The sequence below is a fragment of the Rhamphochromis sp. 'chilingali' genome, assembly GCF_963969265.1.
Source record: "Rhamphochromis sp. 'chilingali' genome assembly, chromosome: 13".
NCBI classification, from domain to species: domain Eukaryota; kingdom Metazoa; phylum Chordata; class Actinopteri; order Cichliformes; family Cichlidae; genus Rhamphochromis; species Rhamphochromis sp. 'chilingali'.
Window position 1 is genome coordinate 2,060,568 of NC_137940.1, and position 21,142 is coordinate 2,081,709.

A 21,142-nucleotide genomic window follows, 5' to 3' on the forward strand; every position below is an offset into this window, starting at 1 on the left:
CCATTCATCTGCAGTACATGTAGGTTGTCAGTCCACCATTTACCTCAACAGTCAATAAACTTTTATATGATGGCAGGACTGTTTATCAAAGGGAAAGTGTGACGCTTAGGAGCCAGCTAGCTGACATAATGTTACCTTTTAACCACCTGTTGTTGTTATTTAGCCGTCTCGTTGTCATCTGTCCAGAGAATAAAAAGCATGTTCATGCATGTTTTTCCTGTGTTAGAGCCTTGATTTCAATTACAGACAGGAGGCTTGAGGCGAGGAAGTAGAAGAATGAGGGGGAGCAGAGATGGAGGAAAAAACAGAAATCTATAAATCTTCAAATGTATGTTGTATACAGCGCTTTGAGTAGAAAAGTGCTATATAAGAATCAGTCCATTTACCAAATGTTAAATTGTCATGTATAGCATTAATGAGCTATTTGCGATATTTAAATTGTAAATAAAGGCCGACTGCAGATGTGGCCGGCAACGTCAATTTTGGCCACTGTATTTAAAATGACGGGGAAACATTTTGAGTACAATTTAAAATCTTATATATTTTAATCTTATGCATTATGTAAATTAACTAACTTTCCTGAAAATAACCAGTGATTTTTTCTTTCCTTTTTTAAACGATTGTTTACATCACGATTGTGTTTTCAGGATAAATGAGGCAACATGCTGTTTAATGTGATCGCTGTTTTTGTACCGTAGTTACGGTGTTACAGCCCATTACTTTAATTATGTCCGTAAGATGCGGAAGGATCCTCTCGCAGAGGAGCAAAAGTGACGCAGGCGCAAGAGTCACCGCCGCTTCTTGTTTACCATAACAACTGGCGACGCTTTCTCCTGATTGGCTGCAGCTACATCCTGTTTTCCCAGGCTTCTGCCATTTAGATGCTATTTTAAACGCTTCCTTCGTGGATTAACGGGAGCGTCTTTAGGAAAGGCGTAAGTCAATAATAAGATCGTTGGCTGGCTCTTCCAGTGAGGCGAAACGTTAGCCACAGTCAAGTGCGGATAGCAGCGCTGTGTCAACGCTAACATGAAGCTAACAGCGTTTCTTCTTCTGCGGGGAAAAAGCCAGTCGGTACTCCCCAGAGAAGTTCTTCTGTTGAGCCGAGATGCCCCAAAGATGGACGCAGAAACACAGTTTTGATAAGTAAGTGTACGATGGCTGGAAATAACACATCTGCTGGCCCTAACTAGCCTTTGTTGAGCTGACTGTGGTGACTCCATTAGATCATTGCCGATGTTGGACACAGGAAGATATTAGCATGTTTTCCATGTCCAGAAGAAGAGCACAGACTCATGGATACACTGAGCTTTTACACCGTCATCTTAAAAAAAGGACAAGTGAAGTTGGAACATGTAGCTCCTGTTGTTGGGTGGTGTTTACATTATTGTTGAAGATCTGTCAGAAAGTTCACAGACTGTCCCCACTGAAGCAAACAGGCGAGCACTGTCACAGAGTCTGTCGTGTAGACACAGCAGAGAGCAGTGTGGCTGAACCACAGTGTGATACACAGAAAGCAAAGAGGACACACTTGGCATTGCTGACAGAGTATAGCAGGCAGCCTTTTTAGATGTCAGCTGTTCATAAAATGATTGTGGAGTTCATACCTTTTCTTCATATTCACATCACTGACAGATGATTTGGAATATAGACATTCTGTGACAACAGAAATGCTGGAGAGTGAATTCTGAAATAAACAGGCCCCTTTCTGTGCCTTGAATTCATGTTTGTGCTTCGTCCTTCCACAGCTTTGTCTACTATGGATCACAACATCCCAGAGATACTGAAAGATGCTGATGTAGAGCGAGGCCTGATCGGTAATACACATACATGCCTGCACACACACAAACACACTCATGATTGGTGACATGGCCAAGATGTGCTGTGATAGGCTCCAGCCCACGACCCTGAGGAGGATAAGTGGAAGAGAATGGATGGATAGACTCGCATTACAGATTGTGAAGATAAAACATATTTTAGAAGCTACTAATAAACCAAGGGCACAACAAATAACAGAGCGCACAAAGAGCATTATGGGAAAGATGAGCTTCGTGTACTGTGTGGCATTAGTTCTGCTAAAATAAAGACCATTCAAAACAAAACAGAAGGCTCACTGTGAGAGTTTGAACCGGTCACTGTCGGCTTGGATTAATTCTCCACACTGTGGCCTCTCTGCCCAGTTTAGCTGTGGTTTCCCCCACTGGTCTGCACAGCTGTGTGCCTGTAATCCACTCAGCATTTCCTCATTAGTCGCCACGTTAATGATAACACATGGCTAATGTGGCTGCTGGATAACTGCTAATAATGAAATGGCTAATGTTAGCGTGCGTTAGCATTTCTGAGAACTGTTCAGTACTTTAATGCAGCTGAAATGAGAACTTTACTGACCTTAGAGTTGTGAACGTCAGCTGTTAGTGAGGGGTGGAGCTGTAAGCTCGTCTGTTTGAGGCAGAGACAGCTCTGTTTGTATCCACACTGTAGCAAATGAGTATTTAAGTTTAATTTTAAGCTTAATATCGATTAATACAACCCTAGAATGTAAGCAACAAATGTATAAATGCTTTTGTAATTGATTCCAACCTGCTTCACACAGCTGCAGTTACAACAAGCATGCACAAAGAGCCCTGTTTAAAATGAGTTTCAGCTCGCTCTGCTGATTCCCCGTGTCTGCATTATTAGACAGCGGCACGGTAACCTCTAATGTTCCAGTTTAGACTTTTACAGCTTTACTGTGCAGTCAGATAAACAGGATCACTGAGACCACACTGAGCAATAAAATGATCAACTAATTTCCTCATTCGTAAAGTGTCAGAGAGCCAATTCATTGCAGAAGTTTTGATTTCTACAAACACTGAAATGTCAGGAAGTTGCAAGTTTGCTATTCTGTGCTCTTAATATGAGCACTTTTACAGCAGCATTTAATGTCAGCTCAGCATTAAGCCGACTCTGTGATGCAGAATCACATCAAACGTCTCTGCAGAGGGTTTTACACACACTCATCATTCGTTGGTCACAGTGAGGATCTGGACATAGTGGAAACATCTCAGTGAACATGAGGCTAAAATGGTTTTAATGCATGAAAACTAAACTAAATGTATCGTAAAGTGACATTTTAGAGCTAACCTGTAGACTGATTTGTAATCTGATTACATCTGATATTCAGTCATTGAATGCTGCCAACATTTTGGTCTGGAACCTTAATGGAGACGTGGGGTGTCTCCAGACCTCAGTCCTATCTGTGGAGCGAGCTGGAGCTGGAGAGGAGAAGGCCAACAGTGCTGCTGAGATGTGAGCAAGCCTGGAACGTCTGACCGCTGTGCTGTTCTCCACCAAATACTGAGTCATCGTTTGCTCGGGGATCAAATACTTATTTCACTCAATGACATGAAAAGTTCATTTAGAACTTTTATGTAACATGTTTTTCATTTTTGTTGGTTTATGAAATGAATTCGATTGTTTATTTCTTTGCAATGAGCCAACTTATAAACTCAGCAGTGGGTGTGCAGTCACCTATAATTATTATATGTACGTGGCCACATACATAAAACATGATTAGGCCTAACAGTGACACCTCGGCCTCTGTGTTCAAGATGACAAGGCAACGTTACAGCTTTGCAGTAATATGTATATATTTTATATATGTATTACTGTACCTTGAACATATTACATGAACCAATGAAATGTGAGGGATTTTGAGCAGGATGAGCTACGACTGATCATTCATTGTTGTTGTTTCTTTCAGAGCAGTTTCACTTCCTGTTTGCTAAACAGAGGATCTGAGTGCAAATGGTATGATTTATATATGCAGCACAACATGTTGTTTTTCTGCCCGATACTACGGCACAATTTCTACTAAGCTGATTGATCAATAAACATTAATCCTCCACTGTCCATGTGAACATAGCTCCTCCCATTTCAGTCTTGACCTCAACCCAGCCCTGATTTCTTTATATTTGGAGTGAGACCTTGTAGTTTTTCAAAGGTTTTCCTCGGACTGCTTTTGCCTGTCCTGACCCTTTACTGAGGACTGTTTAGGTTAAGCCACTTCACACTGGCCTCTGCATCATCCCGTTCGGGTTGCTGATTACAGATGTTCATGTCTCGTTCCTTGCAGCAAGCTGAGGTGTTAATCAGGAGCAGCTTTAACCCCAGTCTGAAGTGGTTATTCCGGGGTCACGGTCAGGATCAGGAAGAGAAGAACTTTGTAGTGGCTCACAACCTGGTGTCCCGCTCCTCCGAGCGCCTGCTGCGCCTGCAGCAAGCGCTTCTTTCTGTGGCGCCTCAGTGGCAGCTGGTGGGCAGCGCACGGCTGTCTCAGGTGAATTTATACAGTTTGCAGTGTAACTGGATTGTGATGGGTGTGAGGAGAACATGAGTGAATGAAAGCTCTCGTAGCTTAATCTCTTCAAAGATTACATCCTCAACATTCTGACTCTTTAATTGCCATTTTTGGGAAGAAGCCATAATATTGAACAAACATCGATCTTGTTATAACTGAGTTCATAATCTCCTCTCTCCCACCTAATCAGGTCTGTTTTAAAGGAATGCCAGATGAAGCTGGGGTTCTTCTCCTGCCCTCCTCATCCTCCCTGCAGGGTAAATACAGAGCTCAGTGGAGACTCCTGGAGCAGCGATCCCTGCTGATTTTTATACACGAGTACACGAGGAGGGCTCGGCTAGCAGCGGTTTACATATCCAGTGTGAGCAGACTGTTGGAACATCATCGGCAACACCTTGCACCTCAGCAGGTGAGGCCGAGCGCTCAGCACTGTGTGATCTAAAGCTTTCTGAGCACTGTGTCATATAGTCACGCGCTGTACATCACACTGTGCCAGAGGCTACCAGAGGTCCAGTTGTGCTGAACGTTTGCGTCTTCACATGCACCTTCACTGGGCGATGTAATGAAGAGTCTGTGTAACAAATCACAGACGTCCGCCACAACCAGTAGTTGGATAATTGTTAAAAATGGTTGCAGGAATGCTTCTGTAACGTCCAACATTTGACATCTTTGTCAAAGAGTTTTAGATTTCTGTATCGCCACCAGTGCCTGTTCACACAGTCACAGTCATTCTGCTCTCTTTTCCAGACCCCGTCAACTTCATGCAGGCTCGATCTGGGTTCACTGAGTCAAGAACTCAGAGTTCATCTCAATCACTGGTCTTGCCTGTTTTCCAAAGTCCAGTCTGACCACTTCTTGAGACGTGCTGCTGGTCAACATACCAGGCTACTGCTAAAGATCAAGGAATCTCTGGACTTACTTGGTCTGCAGGCTCTGGTTTTGATGGAGCACTATGTCCAAGCGATCCTGTCTTCTGTATTCCAGACTGACTTAGACTCTGTACCAAAAGAAGTCTTGGAGGATATTTTAACAGGGACTTATCATTACAACCAGGTTGTTGATGAGCAGAGAGGTCAGCACAGCGCCTCCAAGCTAAAGACTGCAGTAATGCAGCAGGCACATTTTTCCACATTGGATTCCAGTCTTCCAAGGATCAAAAGCCATCGCCCTTCTCCTTTCTCAGTCAAAGAGTTAATGATGATTTTAGCAAGCTATCATGCAGAAATGGCAGCCAAGCAGCTGCACTACTGGGCTTCAGAGCCGCCCTGTTACTTCTGTCAGATCCACAGCAACCATGAGACTTGCACGTGTGCTCAAAACCCCACAAGTCTCAGCTGTGGGATTTCCACATTGAGATCTGAGTGGACCTGGGAGCAGCTACATTATACATATCTAATTTCCTCTCCTCCTTTCTCCATAAGTCGTCCCACCCTCCAGATGTCTTGTCAAAATAAAAATACAACACTTCCTGTTTACACGCCTGATGTCCATTTGAACAAGCCAGTCGTGGAAAATCGTCCCTCTGTTTCAGCCAATCCCGCAGATACAGAACATAAAGAGGAGAACTCTAAAAGAGAACAAAGTAACCGGTGTCAAAAACGCACGTCCCATTCTGCTTTTACTCAGAGCGGCGTAGAAGCGTTGGACTTGGTTCAACCTGATCCGACACGTTTAGAAAGCGGCGCGCTTCTGCAGACAGCTTCACCTTTGTTAATGAGCTCCCAACGTCTCCGAGGCGTGCCACCGTCAAGGATTTTCCAACTTCAGCGTTCCTCAGCAGAGCTGCTTTTTCAGGTGTTTGTTTCGTCCAGTGATCTGCTGGCTCCGCTGGTTTCACATACACCCACACCAGAAAGACTCAACGAACAGCTGCTTCAAACCCCAGCAACGGACGTGGTAAATGGGAAGGTTGACTCAACGATCTTGAGCGCTCGAGTACCAAATACACCCGATCCAGTGGAATTAGACAGAGAGAGCTCGAAACTGAACAAAGACCAAAATGTGGAGAGAATTCAACAGGAATGGGCCGAACTGGAAATAACTGTGCCAGATCCCACCAGCAGGTATGGTCACACCATTGTTACCACCTACCAATGTTACTGGTAGTGTTTCTGCGTCCGCGTCATTCTTTGTAGGGATGTTGAGTCCATTCATATCTGCCTTACATGCTGGGCCAGACCTCTACTGTATTCTTAGAAGCAGACTATGACTGTGACTCGTACAAGTGTGGTGTTTATTGTAAACATATAGAAAGTGCTGTATGAAGATGTCACATTTGATCTCTGACCTCTTCGTCAAGGTCAATAAATGGATCTAAAGATCAAAGTAGTAATAATGCTACATAAACTACTTAAAACGACGTTTCTTACCGCCTGTTTGTATTAATGATTCATGGCAGGTTCTAAATAGCAAGTTACTTTGTTCCTCTGACGTCTTCTTCAAGCTCAATAAGGTTCAACTTTAATTAGTTTAAATTTTTCATAAAATGAACAACAATGAAAACATGATCTGGATTTATGGGGATTCTAAATATCACTCTACAGGTTCCAGTGTCACATTTACACTCAGGTCTAATTTCTGCCACATCCTTCAAGTCGGCCCCAGAATGTGTTATTTTAAAGAAAGTGTTAATAGAAATGGAATGAACTGCCTTGTTAGTCAGAAATATGCTGTTATATCCTGATCGATCTTGATTCATTCGGGGAATATCTTGAAGTTCATGCAATGATGAAGTTAGTGCTGTTTTGCCACATGCATGAATTTGCACAATTCTCTTTGAAGTAAAATTGACAAAGTAAACCATGAAACAAAGACTGAAAGCAGTTTTCTCCTGACAGAAGTTGTTTTTTTGTTCTTCCCAGTTCTTATGTTGTCCCTGTTGGGCATTCCCAAACTAATGATTATAGTAAGCTGGACAACTGCAGGTGGAGGACAGTCGCACACAGTCTATCTGTTGTAATTAAATGTGCTATATAAATAATTAAACTATTAAACTATCTGATAATATCATGCATTCATTCCGACTCGTACTGTCTTGAAAGCGACGCATTAAAAATGCAGACTCGGGCCAAGAAACACGGTCTGTTTCTGAAGAGATGATCATTCAGGCATGAAACCAACACCTTCAGGTGGTGTAGGATTCATGGAAACGAGTGCATGTTCCTACGCTACTACAGTGTTTCTATCAAAGGATGGTTAAACATTAAGAGGTGATTTGTATCTTTCAGATCAGAGAAGGAGGAGATGTTTGAAGCAGACACAAAGACACTGGAGTCGGACCTTGTTTGCTGGTCTCACTCAGTCCAGTGGTTAGACCTGGGTGAGTCTCTGGTCTTTGCTGATCTGCTTGAACAGTATCATACCCTGCTGAGGGCTTTCTGCAGCAGAGCCCTGTGGCTGCAACTACAAGTCCCTGTAGCAGGACACACTGCAGGAAGCCTCAACCTCCAGGAGCACCACAGGGGTTTCCAGGTCATCCACCGGCTGTGTCAGGCTTCAGACGCTGGTAAGAACGTGGCCTCAGCAGCCACTGTGCCCACCGTCTGATGATAGCAGACATGTATACGTAAAGTAGAGTCCAGGCTGAGCGTGTAGTGCTGTAATGTTGTACACTGCTTTCCTTGTTACGTTTACTTTGCTGCTTTGTCTACAGCAGCTGTTTTGTGTCTGCGTTGTGTGTAACCGCTTCATATTTTCTCTTCCTTTGGAATGGACACGTTTCTGTTGTCTTATCCACGTTTGTGATTGGTCACATTAATCTATGAGCACATTCACATGAAAGTGGGGGCAGAGTGGGAAACGCTGAGCTGACTGGAGCTTTGCCTAAACTTAGAGTCAGTATACAGAAGGTCTCTCAGTTATGTTAAATATTTATGAAACTCCGGGGAAAGGCTCTCAGATACTCTGAGACTCAATGATGATCTGCACAATCTGAGTGCCTGATCGTTGTGTTTGCTTCTGGCACACATTTGGACCTGATGGATGGGGGAGGCAGTGTGCACAAAAAAGAATCGTCTAATTTCAAAGTGTTTTTATCCCGCAGCCTCTCATCAGTAATGATCACAGCTTGTGCTGTCAGAAGGAGCTGGGGGGAGCTTCTCAGCACTCAGGTTAACAGCAAAACCTCCGAGAGCAGCTCGACTGCAAAACTCTTTGAAAGGAGAAAACCGAGCATATGAAATTGTGTTGTGTGTGTGACACTCCTTGTTGTGTGTTGTAGGTCAAGTTCCAAAGGAGAGTGAAGTCATGCTGGAGGACCTGAGTCTGTGTGTGTTACTGGTTACTGCACATGCTCAGTGGGACTATGGTTAGTGCGCTTAGACTCACACACTGACCGGTCTGCTGCTCTGACCTTACATATTACATGTTTTTACATATATGTCATTTTTGTTTTAGACACGGTGTGATGTCATTAGCTTTGATTTCATATTTGATTGACCAGACACACTAAGTTATTTTTAAAATCATGTTTTACTTCATTTTTAACAGCAGCAGAATTTCCAACAGTTGATAAATATAAAGTAGAGCTGGGCGATACAAGATTTGTTCATATCACGATATGTTTTTTTCATTTCAGGCGATAACGATATCTATCACGATATAAGCCAAATAACTATATTTGTAAGATTTAAATGTGCCGTTGCTCACAAGTAAAATGTGAAATAATCAGCAGCTTGTTTTTATTTAAATATTTATTTCCCATAATAAGTTCAACAGGGTAGATGTACTTAAGGAACATGAGACTTTTTCAGATAAATAAAGGCAAATATTGCAAACTACACAAAAGGCAGCCGCTAAAGCGTTTAAGTTTCAAAATAGAACAAACGAAACAGACTAAACTGTCAATTCCACTTAGAAACAAAATATTAATTCTAAAAATAAATCTTAGTTTGTTTTACAGAAGAACAGACAAAACTGACTAACTTTTGTCAATATCAAATAAACTGAGAACTAAAAGGAAATTCTCAATCTCTCCTTGTTGTATAGCTGAGCTTTTCAAACAGTTTTAACAGTTACTTTAGTCTGACAAAAGCCGAATGACGAATCAGCGCTTCCAGTCAGAGACTGAGCTGCACCGCTTTATTGTATTTCCAGACTTGCTTTCGGCACATTTACAGTGCAGCTACTCTGTTTTTGTCAGACTTGAAATAGCAGAAATACCTTCACACTACAGAGCTTCTGTGGCTCTTCCGTTCAACAATCTCTCCGGCGTTGGAACCATCATCTGTTTTCTCTTCGGTAACCTTCGGTCACGCTCTCGGTTGATTTTTCTCTAGTCGGCACACTCCTTTCCTCCATTACCCGGGCGGCACGGCGGCTGGCTGCTTCCCAAACAAACACACATGTGCGGCTTGACGTGACGCTGCGGCTGTGATTGGTTCGGCTCTGCACTACTTAATTTGGATTGGCTGTTCTTTTTTTCTTTTTTTAAGAGGACGAGCGCGGTGAGGTCTATCGCAATAATTTAATTTTTCTATCGAAAAAAAGTTATTTCGCGATACATATCGTTATCGTTCTATCGCCCAGCTCTAATATAAAGTACATTATGGTGTTTTTTTTTAATTCCTCAGCAACAATAAATAACATCGGACATCGCTCGTCTGTAAAAAAGAATAACATTATCTGCAGACTGACTTTGAGCTGAATCGCTGTCCCCTGCTGTGCTTCTGCTTCGTCGTCTCTCCTCAGAATTGTGCCGAACTTTAGGTTCAACCCTGACAGATAAATGTTTGATAAATCAAAGAAGCTCGTTTGTGGTGACATCATCTGAAAAAGATGAAAATGTGACGTCAGCAACAATGGGGCGTTTCCTTCTGCTGCTGCCACCCCTCCTGTCTTCTCTGCGCTGCCGTCAGTCACACAGCAGAGCCTCAGGTAAACGTTCCACCAGCAGCACTCTAACCAAACCCAGTGGAAATGACATCAACTCATATCTTCATCTGGACGTAGTGTTTAGTGGGAGAAACGTTTCGTCACATCCAGGTGACGTCTTCAGTCTCAGCTGACTGCAGGTTTCAAACTTATAAACAGTACATCTGCACAATGACTGAAACCAGCCCACTGAGGGAACAATGGGCTGGGAGCTCAGTTCCTTCATCATAATTATGCAAATTCTCATGACCACTGATCAACAACCACTGATCAATGGGTCAGTGGGCTTTGATCAGTGGTTGTCTCTCTTTAATATTGCAGAGTCTTTGCCTGATTTTTCTTTTTTAAAAACAGTTTCTACATAAAATAATAATAATAATAAAATTGACTTGATGCCCGTTGTGTCTGTCTCCCCTCCACAGGTCCCTTCAGCCTCTTCCCCTGTACTCTGCAGAGGCAGACTGTTGGTTTGGTGCTGGCCTCTGTGCAGCTGCCTACTGTATGGGTGATGTCCAAGGCACACCAGTTCCTCTCCTCCTGGAGTCTCAATAAGTTCCTGCTTATTACACAGGGGGACCTCACAGTAGGTTACTCATATATTACAACCAGAACACGTGTTCTGTAGAGCTGGGTGATCAGAGACTGATATAAGTGCAAAGGCTGTTTCATAAACACGATGCAGTGAACTCTGATCATAGTCACACCACTTTGTACTAACACTGGAGTAAAAACAATGCAAAGCATGATGTACTGTGAGCTTCTAATGGCTGTCTTTGGTGCTGTACTTATTTTTGGCCCAAAGTTCGTTTCATTTATTTCACTTTGCTTCATATTCATGTATTAAGGATTTCATACGTTTCGAATAAAAAAACAAAATGAGTTTGAGCAGTGGTGCCAAAACGTTTGGACACAGTTCATCTTTAAGCTCAGTGTCAGTTTAAATGTGTTTTTTGTGTCTGCAGGTGATGAGGGAGTCATTCGAGGCGATGGTGCATCAGACCAAATCACTAGTGATGAATTCACACAGTGACCAGCAGTCTGCTCTACACACCCACAGCCAGCTCCTCCTGCAGCAGCAGCTGGAAACGCTGGAGCGTGCTCGGTCTGCTCTGCAGGTGAGCTGTCTGCTTTCTTCTCACAGCCACGTCAGAAAGCTTCACTGCTGCTGTGCAGACGGGTGGACTGTGTGTTTAGTGTTGCTGAGGATCATATACCAGGACTATACAGAGCCACACATGATTCCCTAACCACATCTAAGCGGTAATGTTGGTGTCTTCACTGTCCGTCAGACCTTCTCTTCTGTGATGCTGAGGACATTCTCCAGTGACTGCAAGCAGAGGTCAGGAGAGATCTTTGAACACACCATGCCTCCTGCTGTACACTGGAAGCCCAGCCACAGGACAGGTACTCGTATCTGAGTGTATGACTTCAGTTTACCTCAGTGTTTTATGTAGATTTATGTTGTAAGGTAAGAAACTCCTCTGAGCACTTAGTGACCGTGTGAATAATAACTCCCTTTCACGGGAAACCAGAAAACCAGAACCAGAGTCTTAAAAGGTGGCTGTAAGGTTTGGGTGAGAGGAAAGCTGACAGAGAAGTGTGGAGAACAACTATATACTATATAAATAATATACCGGTCAGTAGAGGAAGAGGAGTTTCAGAGTAGTGGAAAACTTACAGAGACCGAGAGGACAAAGCACAAACTAAAAGACAGGGAAGTTATGAACAGATCTGAATAAAGACCACATTGATCAGGTGATCAGGTGTTCTGTTTCAGGTGATCAGGTGTTCTGGTTCTGGTGATCAGGTGTTCTGGTGATCAGGTGATCTGGTGATCAGGTGTTCTGGTTCAGGTGATCAGGTGTTCTGGTGATCAGGTGTTCTGTTTCAGGTGATCTGGTGATCAGGTGTTCTGGTTCAGGTGATCAGGTGATCAGGTGTTCTGGTGATCAGGTGTTCTGTTTCAGGTGATCAGGTGATCAGGTGTTCTGTTTCAGGTGATCAGGTGTTCTGGTGTTTAGGTGTTCAGGTGATCAGGTGTTCTGGTGATCAGGTAAATGGTAAATGGCCTGTATTTATATAGCGGCCTGTATTTATATAGCGCTTTACTAGAACTAGGTGTTCTGTTTCAGGTGATCAGGTGTTCTGGTGATCAGGTGTTCTGGTTCAGGTGATCAGGTGTTCTGGTTCTGGTGATCAGGTGTTCTGGTGATCAGGTGTTCTGGTTCAGGTGATCAGGTGATCAGGTGTTCTGGTGATCAGGTGTTCTGTTTCAGGTGATCTGGTGATCAGGTGTTCTGGTTCAGGTGATCAGGTGTTCTGGTGATCAGGTGTTCTGTTTCAGGTGATCAGGTGTTCTGGTGATCAGGTGATCTGGTGATCAGGTGTTCTGGTTCAGGTGATCAGGTGATCAGGTGTTCTGGTTCAGGTGATCAGGTATTCTGGTGATCAGGTGTTCTGTTTCAGGTGATCAGGTGATCAGGTGTTCTGGTGTTTAGGTGTTCAGGTGATCAGGTGTTCTGGTGATCAGGTAAATGGTAAATGGTAAATGGCCTGTATTTATATAGCGGCCTGTATTTATATAGCGCTTTACTAGAACTAGGTGTTCTGTTTCAGGTGATCAGGTGTTCTGGTGATCAGCTGTTCTGGTGATCAGCTGTTCTGGTTCTGGTGATCAGGTGTTCTGGTTCAGGTGATCAGGTGTTCTGGTGTTTAGGTGATTAGGTGTTCTGGTTCAGGTGATCAGGTGTTCTGGTGATCAGCTGTTCTGGTGATCTGGTGATCAGCTGTTCTGGTGATCAGCTGTTCTGGTGATCTGGTGATCAGCTGTTCTGGTTCTGGTGATCAGGTGTTCTGGTTCAGTTGATCAGGTGTTCTGGTGATCAGCTGTTCTGGTGATCAGGTGTTCTGGTTCAGTTGATCAGGTGTTCTGGTGATCAGGTGTTCTGGTGATCAGGTTTTCTGGTTCAGGTGATCAGGTGTTCTGGTTCAGGTGATCAGGTGTTCTGGTGTTTAGGTGATTAGGTGTTCTGGTTCAGGTGATCAGGTGTTCTGGTGATCAGGTGTTCTGGTTCAGGTGATCAGATGTTCTGGTGATCAGGTGCTCTGGTGATCTGGTGATCAGGTGTTCTGGTTCAGTTGATCTGGTGATCAGGTGTTCTGGTGTTCAGGTGATCAGGTGTTCTGGTGATCACGTGTTCTGGTTCAGGTGATCAGGTGTTCTGGTGATCAGCTGTTCTGGTGATCTGGTGATCAGCTGTTCTGGTTCTGGTGATCAGGTGTTCTGGTTCAGTTGATCAGGTGTTCTGGTGATCAGCTGTTCTGGTGATCAGGTGTTCTGGTTCAGTTGATCAGGTGTTCTGGTGATCAGGTGTTCTGGTGATCAGGTTTTCTGGTTCAGGTGATCAGGTGTTCTGGTTCAGGTGATCAGATGTTCTGGTGATCAGGTGCTCTGGTGATCTGGTGATCAGGTGTTCTGGTTCAGTTGATCTGGTGATCAGGTGTTCTGGTGATCAGGTGTTCTGGTGATCAGGTGCTCTGGTGATCTGGTGATCAGGTGTTCTGGTTCAGGTGATCAGGAGTTCTGGTTCAGTTGATCAGGTGTTCTGGTGATCAGGTGTTCTGGTTCAGGTGATCTGGTGTTCTGGTTCTGGTGATCAGGTGTTCTGGTGATCAGGTGATCTGGTGATCAGGTGTTCTGGTTCAGGTGATCAGGTGTTCTGGTTTGGTGATCTGGTGATCAGGTGTTCTGGTGATCAGGTGATCTGGTGATCTGGTGATCAGGTGTTCTGGTGTTCTGGTTCAGGTGATCAGGTGTTCTGGTGATCAGGTGTTCTGGTTCAGGTGATCAGGTGTTCTGGTTCAGGTGATCTGGTGATCAGGTGTTCTGGTGATCAGGTGATCTGGTGATCTGGTGATCAGGTGTTCTGGTGATCAGGTGATCAGGTGTTCTGGTGTTCTGTTTCAGGTGATCAGGTGTTTAGGTTTTCAGGTGTGGATCTTTAAGGAATGGTTTAAGTACAGCAGCCTTTGAAGCCAGTGATGTCTGATGGGCTCTTACAAAGTGAAACAAAGTGAAGTGGTTTTGTAGGTTTTGTGAATTCTGAACATAAAAACTGCAGCAAACATCAACACATTACTAAACACGCTGTAACTGTTCAACGAAGAAGTTATTTAGGGGTTACTTTTATTCGGCTAAACTCATCAGGGTTGGGTTTAAAAATCGATTTTAGTTTCAATAAAGTGATATCCATTCATTAAGTCCTGAATCCATTTTTAAATATAAATGTATTTTTGTCAGAAACGCCAGAATCTCAGGTTGAAGCTCACAACATTATTTCAGCAACCATCAAACAGCTAAAACAGCAAATGAGAGCAGGTTACAGAGTCCGCACAGAAACACAGAGCGTGGATCGTTCACCCGACGGCACGGACACGCCGTCGCTGATTCTGTCGACGTCTCACAGATTCTGACGCTGCAGGTTTCATCACTCAACACTCCAACAACAAAGCCTCATTTCTGCTGTTAAACATCGAACAAATGTAAACTTTTACAAATGATGCCAAATAACAAACTCTCAGCTGTGTCTGTAATCAAACCTCTGTAACTTTGCTCTGCTTCACTTCAGCAGCATCAGGTTCACATCTGATTTTCTTATCTGCTATAAAAAGCCAGGCCAGGAAAATCTGCTCCATGTTTTTATCCTCAGTTACTTTGCACAAAGACATCTGCTGTGATGATCACACCTGTGATGAAGTCTCACAGTGTCAGCTTTGTGTTTATACACAGATAGTTACACCGAGTTTGTAATTGCACATAAATAATCAAATAATTTGGAATTCAATATTTGTAATTTACAAGCTTTAGAGAGTTCTTTCAACAGTACAATAAATGATCATCATTATAATATTTCTATCAGCCCTGCTGATCATTCAGACTAAGCCAGAGAAGACTTTGGTTTGAATAATAAAGGAAAACACTCATGACTGTTAAAGTGTTTAAATGTTTTCATTAGGAGTAACACTCAGTACTATGTGACTGTAATACAGTGAATGTAGTTTTCCTGTGAGAGAACAACCCACAAACTCAGGTGTGAGCAGGTGACCCTGTGCCACACCGCTGGAGTGCAGCAGGTTCTCACTGCTGGCTCTTTGCTGTGTGTCTGTCTTCACTGCTCCAGCTCCAACACTTCCTGATCTTTGTCATGTTTTGCACTCAAAGTTTTGTCACTAACAGCTGCAGGTTGGACTTCCAGTCTGTTCCTTCCACAGTGACTGATCCACCCATGTATTATGAACAGAACACCAGCTGTCATGTTTGTGCTTTGGGTCGCTGTCCTGCCAAAGCAGCAGCTACAGCGTGTAGTTAGTGTCATTGCTTATGAATGCTTTTATATTCGCACCAACCACACTGAAAATAAATGGCTGCTGTAATATTTCAGCAGCATCTCAGTTCAACAGAAGCTAAAAGTTTGTATTTCATTTTCTCTCTAAATGGCCTTTTTCATTTTACGCTGTGTTTCCAAAGGTTTTCCCAACAGTCCCAGTGAATATGCATCTCTGGCAGCTCAAACTGTGATTGGTCAAGTGTTAGAGGGCGTGGCCCCTCTGTCTGACGACGCACGAGTCCAAGCATTGAGTATAACGATGACAGCGTTCATGGAGGCATGGATGGAGCACATCCTGAGACAGAAGATCAAGTTCAGGTGTGTTTTAGAGCACAGACGGTGTTAGCCAACAAACTGATGACATCATTAAAAACAGCAGTTTGGTACATGTGCGTGTGACTCTTCACGTCACATAAACACAGACCATCTTCAGATGTTGACAAATGTCCTTCTGCTCTGTTTTTAGCGTGCAGGGCGCTCTTCAGCTGAAGCAGGACTTTGACTCTATTAGAGAAATGATCCAGTCCAACCAGTATGGTCTGTCAGCTGAGCTCCACCAGCAGCTGCTCAGCCTCCGGTATCACCATCTGGCTTTTTCTCTTATTCATTGCCATCTTCATCTCCCTGTAAATCTCTTGATTGTTAACTAATCAAACCAGTAACAAATATCCAAAACCAGCCCAAACGAGCCTACGTGTTCAATTCAATTCAATTGTATTTATATAGCACCAAATCACAACAGCAGTCGCCTCAAGGTGCTTTATGAAAGCTTAGCAGCTGTGCATACTCCACATATCTGAGACCACTGCTTTACTGTGAGCTTCAGAGTGTGGAAGCCGTCATCTTTCTAGTCTTACTGACCACTGAACGTCACATTTTTCCATCTGCAATTTTAAATCACCAATGAATCACACAGTCAGTAAATATGCAGCTTTTGGGGCTGTGGGAAGAAACAGGCACAGAGGAAGCATCCAAACTCCACCCAAAAAGACTCCAGACAGGTTCAGACTCTTTCTGTTATTTGGCAGTGCAGACCTCTGCACCACTGTGCCAGCTAAGAAGGAAATGAACACACTGCTGTTTGCACTGCGGACGTCATGTTCTCTTCCACTGAGGCTGATTCTACAGGGTGGGCCATTCATATGGATACAGCGTAACAACATGGGAATGGTTGGTGGTATTAAAGTCCTGTTTGTGGCACATTAGTATATGTGAGGGGCAAACTCCTCAAGATGGGCGGTGACCATGGTGGCCATTTAGAAGTCGGCCATCTTGGATGCAACTTTTGTTTCTTCAATAGGAAGAGGGCCATGTGACACATCACACTTATTGGTAATGTCACAACAATGGTGTGCTTGGTTTCAACGTAACTTTATTCTTTCATGAGTTATTTACAAGTTTCTCTTTGTTCACAGCCATTGACATGTCGAAGAGGTTAACACGTGAGGAGCGAAATTGTGTTGATAGCTGGTGAACGCATTAACCGGGTCATTGCAGAAGATTTCAATGCAAGACCCCCTACGAGACCACCCATCTCCCATGCTACAGTCAGCAAACTGCTTGCTAAGTTTGGTGAAACTGGTTCAGTGTTGGATTTGCCAAAATGTGGACGCAAGAAAACTGTCACTAATGAAGAAACATCAGTGGCTGTCCTAGCTTCATTCAGCAAGAGCCCACAGCGTAGCACTCGCCGCATGTCACTGGAGAGTGGCATTAGTCCAACATCCCTTTGGCGGATATCAGCTACTCACAAATGGCACCCTTACAAACTCCAGCTGCTGCAGCATCTCAACGAGGATGACCCAGATCAGCCACAGAATTTGCAGAATGGGCAAAACAAAAACTGGAACAGGACCCTCAGTTCACGCAGAAGATTTTGTTCAGTGATGAGACAAACTTCTATGTGAATGGTGTTAACAAACAAAACCAGCGCTATTGGTCTGACACTAACCCACATTGGATGGATCCCTCCAAGACTGTTGGAACAACAAAAGTGATGGTTTGGTGTGGTATATGGGGGACAACGATAGTGGGTCCATTCTTCATCACTGGAAACCTCAAGGCCACTGGATATTTGAAGTTGCTACATAATGATGTGTTTCCCTCTTTGTGCACTGAAGCTGGCACGTTCCCTGACGTTTTCCAGCAAGATGGTGCACCACCACATTATGGGTGCCAGGTCCGAGCATTCCTAGATGAACAGCTTCCTGGAAAGTGGATTGGTCATCGTGGGCCAGTTGAATGGCCCCCAAAGTCTCCCAATCTGACCCCCTTAGACTTTTATCTTTGGGGTCATCTGAAGGCAATTGTCTATGGTGTGAAGATACGAGATGTGCAGCACCTGAAACTACGGATACTGGATGCCTGTGCTGGCATTTCTCCTGCGGTGTTGCTATCAGTGTGTGAAGAGTGGGAGAAGAGGGTTGCATTGACAATCCAACACAATGGGCAGCACATTGAACACATTTTATGAGTGGTCAGAAACTTGTAAATAACTCATGAAAGAATAAAGTTACGTTGAAACCAAGCACACCATTGTTGTTCTTGTGACATTACCAATAAGTGTGATGTGTCACATGGCCCTCTTCCTATTGAAAAAACAAAAGTTGTATCCAAGATGGCCGACTTCTACATGGCCACCATGGTCACCACCCATCTTGAGGAGTTTGCCCCCTCACATTTACTAATGTGCCACAAACAGGACTTTAGTATCACCAACCATTCCCATGTTGTTACGCTGTATCCATATGAATGACCCACCCTGTATATAAGTCACTTTGACGTGATGTCAGAGTGGGACTCAGTTTTCCAAATGCAGCTGCAGTGCTGGGACCAGATGTGCACAAGAAGATAATCATACAAATGTTGCTATTTTCAGTATTTAGTCACATCTTTGTTGTACACCTCAAACATTGTGACTTCAACTGTTTTTGGTTATCTCCTGGGTCTGTTCAAGTAAAAAATATTAAAGTGTTACTTTTTAATATTTGCTGGCAGAGTCTAAATAATAAGTGATGAAGTTCCTCGGTGCTCTCTCTGCCTGCAGGGTTTTTCAGCAGGTGGACTCAGCAGTGGTGTGCCTGCTTCAGCAGCCGCAGGCTAAACCGTACGTGCAGTCTCGATCCTGGGAGCCTTTCTCTCGCTGCTGTAAGTGTCACGTCAGTCTGCAGCGTTCAAATGTGCCAACACGTCACAGTTCATTTCCCTCGTTCCTTCAGTACACAGGCGTTTCAGAGGCGTGTTGAGCTGTGAGAAAGTTTTCCTTCATCAACCAAGCACATGTTCTGTTAGGATTCACAGGCTGTGTGGTTGCCATTCATGTGACAAATACAATGAGAGGCAGTGGTGATGAGCCTGCTGTAATTCTCCAGGTCCGGCTGACAGAAACGGGGACAGCACTGATGCTGCTGTGGGGAGCAGTATAGCCAACCTGAGGTGCATGGAAGGCGAGGACCTGCCTCAGTCTGATTCCTCATGCACGCCTACCGACCTCCCTCCAGTAGACCCATCGACCCCCGCAGAGCCATACCTCGCTCCAAGGTACAGTTCTCCCATTCTCTCTACGGAGGTAGTGCAGAAATTCATCATTTTTTTGACACATTAATGGGCCTGATGCACACTTCTCCCCTTGAAGTCGCTCCCAGTTAAGAAGTGTTTCCTTTGTGCTCACAGCCTGGTGCTGGGTGCAGCTCAGCAGGACTGGTTAGACCTGAGGATTCAGACCAGTGCCCGTCGCTGGAGGCTGCTGGGGCTGTCCTGCCTGTCCAACTCTGAACACTGAACACACACACACACACACACACACACACACACACACACACACTTTGATTTAGTAGCAACATTTGAAGGAAATATCATGTAAATACATAAAAATAATGATTTTATTTTTGATAAATAGACATGAGGGGCACCATGAAGCAGGTGCAACATAAACCCCAGTCAGACACACTGGGACAACACTGGTTAGAACTTCTCGCTCACATATGTTTGAAATGTGTCAAATGAATGAAATGATAATTAATTTAAAAACAAAATGCTCTTATTTTCAGAAATATTTCTTTTGCCTGTGTTTTATATACCTGAATAAATCAGTTTGTGTTTGCATGTTCATGTGCTCGTGCTTCTTTTCATTGCTGTTGTCAGTTTATCAGACTGGAACTGGACTAAGTGCACCATGAAAACCATTTGATGCTCCTTATCTCATTCAGCTGAATTCATTTCTGTGCTTTGTGACTTTATTTCAGTAGTTCAAACTGCAGAACAACAAACACAGGACCTGAAGACAGAAGCAAAAGTGATTTTCTTTTACTTTTGATTCTGTTCCCTGTACTCTCGATGGACGAGAAGCACAAATCATTTCTTTACTAACCCCTCCTGTTGTTGTTCGCACAAATGAAGTCAGGACCGAGAACAACAACAGTTCAGACTACTCAATGACAGGAATACATTTCTAATCATCCATCCTGGTTGTTATTAGTGCACCATCTCAAAGCCATGCATCATCGCAGGTCTCGCTGCCGTCTCGTAAGCACTGTATGACGTCACTGTTATACCTGCCTCACATTTACACACATTCTGTCTTGTTTTCACTGACCGCCAACTTTCCGTTCTCTCATCTACCTCCTGCCTCACTACAGATCTCAGTATTGTCTTCAAACATCACGGTCTATGGACGCTGACTTCATCTGTGTCCATCAACACAGCAACCAGCAGTTGGGCTTCATGCCGAGAAAGAATGAGAGTCTCTTCTTAACCCAGCTTCAACAACTCGATCCTATCTGAGCTCTGCACATCACCCTTGTTCCTGGAAATAAATACGTACAAATCCGTTCCTCGGGCATCCTCTCACTCTCTAAGCTTGTGACAAACAATTTGGTCCATACTACACAGGTACCAACTCATCCTCTTCACAGCTGCCCTCCTCTTCATCAATCCTCTGTATTTCCTGATTCACTAACTGTCCTCCATCCTCAACACGTTTTCTTCACTCGTTAGTACGTTCACATCTCTGTCTTAACTCACTACAGGTATAAATCAACACAGACCCCAGGATACGACATTCTCACCATACTTCACTCACTAAACGACACATTTGCAGCTTCAGAAATGTTGTGATATGCGGTATTGCAATAACATATACTGATTATTATCACCTTTTCTCAACTGCAGATTGTGTGCATACAAGCCCTACATGACCAACCACAATGCAAAGTGTTGGATGCTGTGATGTAAAGCATGCTGCCGTCTAGTGGAGGCCTGTTCTCTGGACTTTGGCTTTGGTGATTGCCAACAGAGCGTTACTTCTCTGATTGCACTGTGCCAGGTGTAAAGTTTGGTGGAGGGGGGAATTATGATGGGGGGTTGAATTTCAGGAGTCGGGCTTGCCTCCTTAGTTGTAGTGAAATAAACTCATTAACATTTCCTTTGACAAAGAGCAGCTGTACAGAATCTCAGTAGGCTCATCTTGTTCATTTGAATCTTTTCTGCTTATTTATTCATTTCTGTGTTATTACCAGTGTAGGGACTAGTTAACTACGTTAATAAC

The 21,142-nt window shown here is 43.8% G+C and overlaps 1 protein-coding gene across 1 annotated transcript; it reads left to right on the forward strand.

Annotated features, from left to right (window-relative positions):
- The first annotated feature begins 828 nt into the window (after positions 1-828).
- On the forward strand, positions 829-19,720 carry ccdc142 (coiled-coil domain containing 142). Its single transcript, XM_080901675.1, has 17 exons — positions 829-1,146; positions 1,749-1,817; positions 3,743-3,789; positions 4,115-4,318; positions 4,530-4,748; positions 5,087-6,402; positions 7,567-7,844; positions 8,559-8,645; positions 10,028-10,213; positions 10,633-10,793; positions 11,173-11,325; positions 11,500-11,614; positions 15,738-15,915; positions 16,064-16,174; positions 18,644-18,744; positions 18,969-19,137; positions 19,270-19,720. Exons 3-17 carry the CDS (start codon positions 3,787-3,789, stop codon positions 19,376-19,378), a joined length of 3,390 nt encoding a protein of 1,129 aa, XP_080757801.1. The 5' UTR covers positions 829-1,146; positions 1,749-1,817; positions 3,743-3,786; the 3' UTR covers positions 19,379-19,720.
- The last annotated feature ends 1,422 nt before the right edge of the window (positions 19,721-21,142 follow it).

What these genes read in the sequence shown, in the direction of transcription:
- ccdc142 (XM_080901675.1), top strand. An exon ending in GTCACACAGCAGAGCCTCAG is followed by an intron (nt 10,214 to 10,632) that starts GTAAACGTTCCA and finishes TCCCCTCCACAG; the next exon opens with GTCCCTTCAGCCTCTTCCCC. An exon ending in TTACACAGGGGGACCTCACA is followed by an intron (nt 10,794 to 11,172) that starts GTAGGTTACTCA and finishes TTGTGTCTGCAG; the next exon opens with GTGATGAGGGAGTCATTCGA.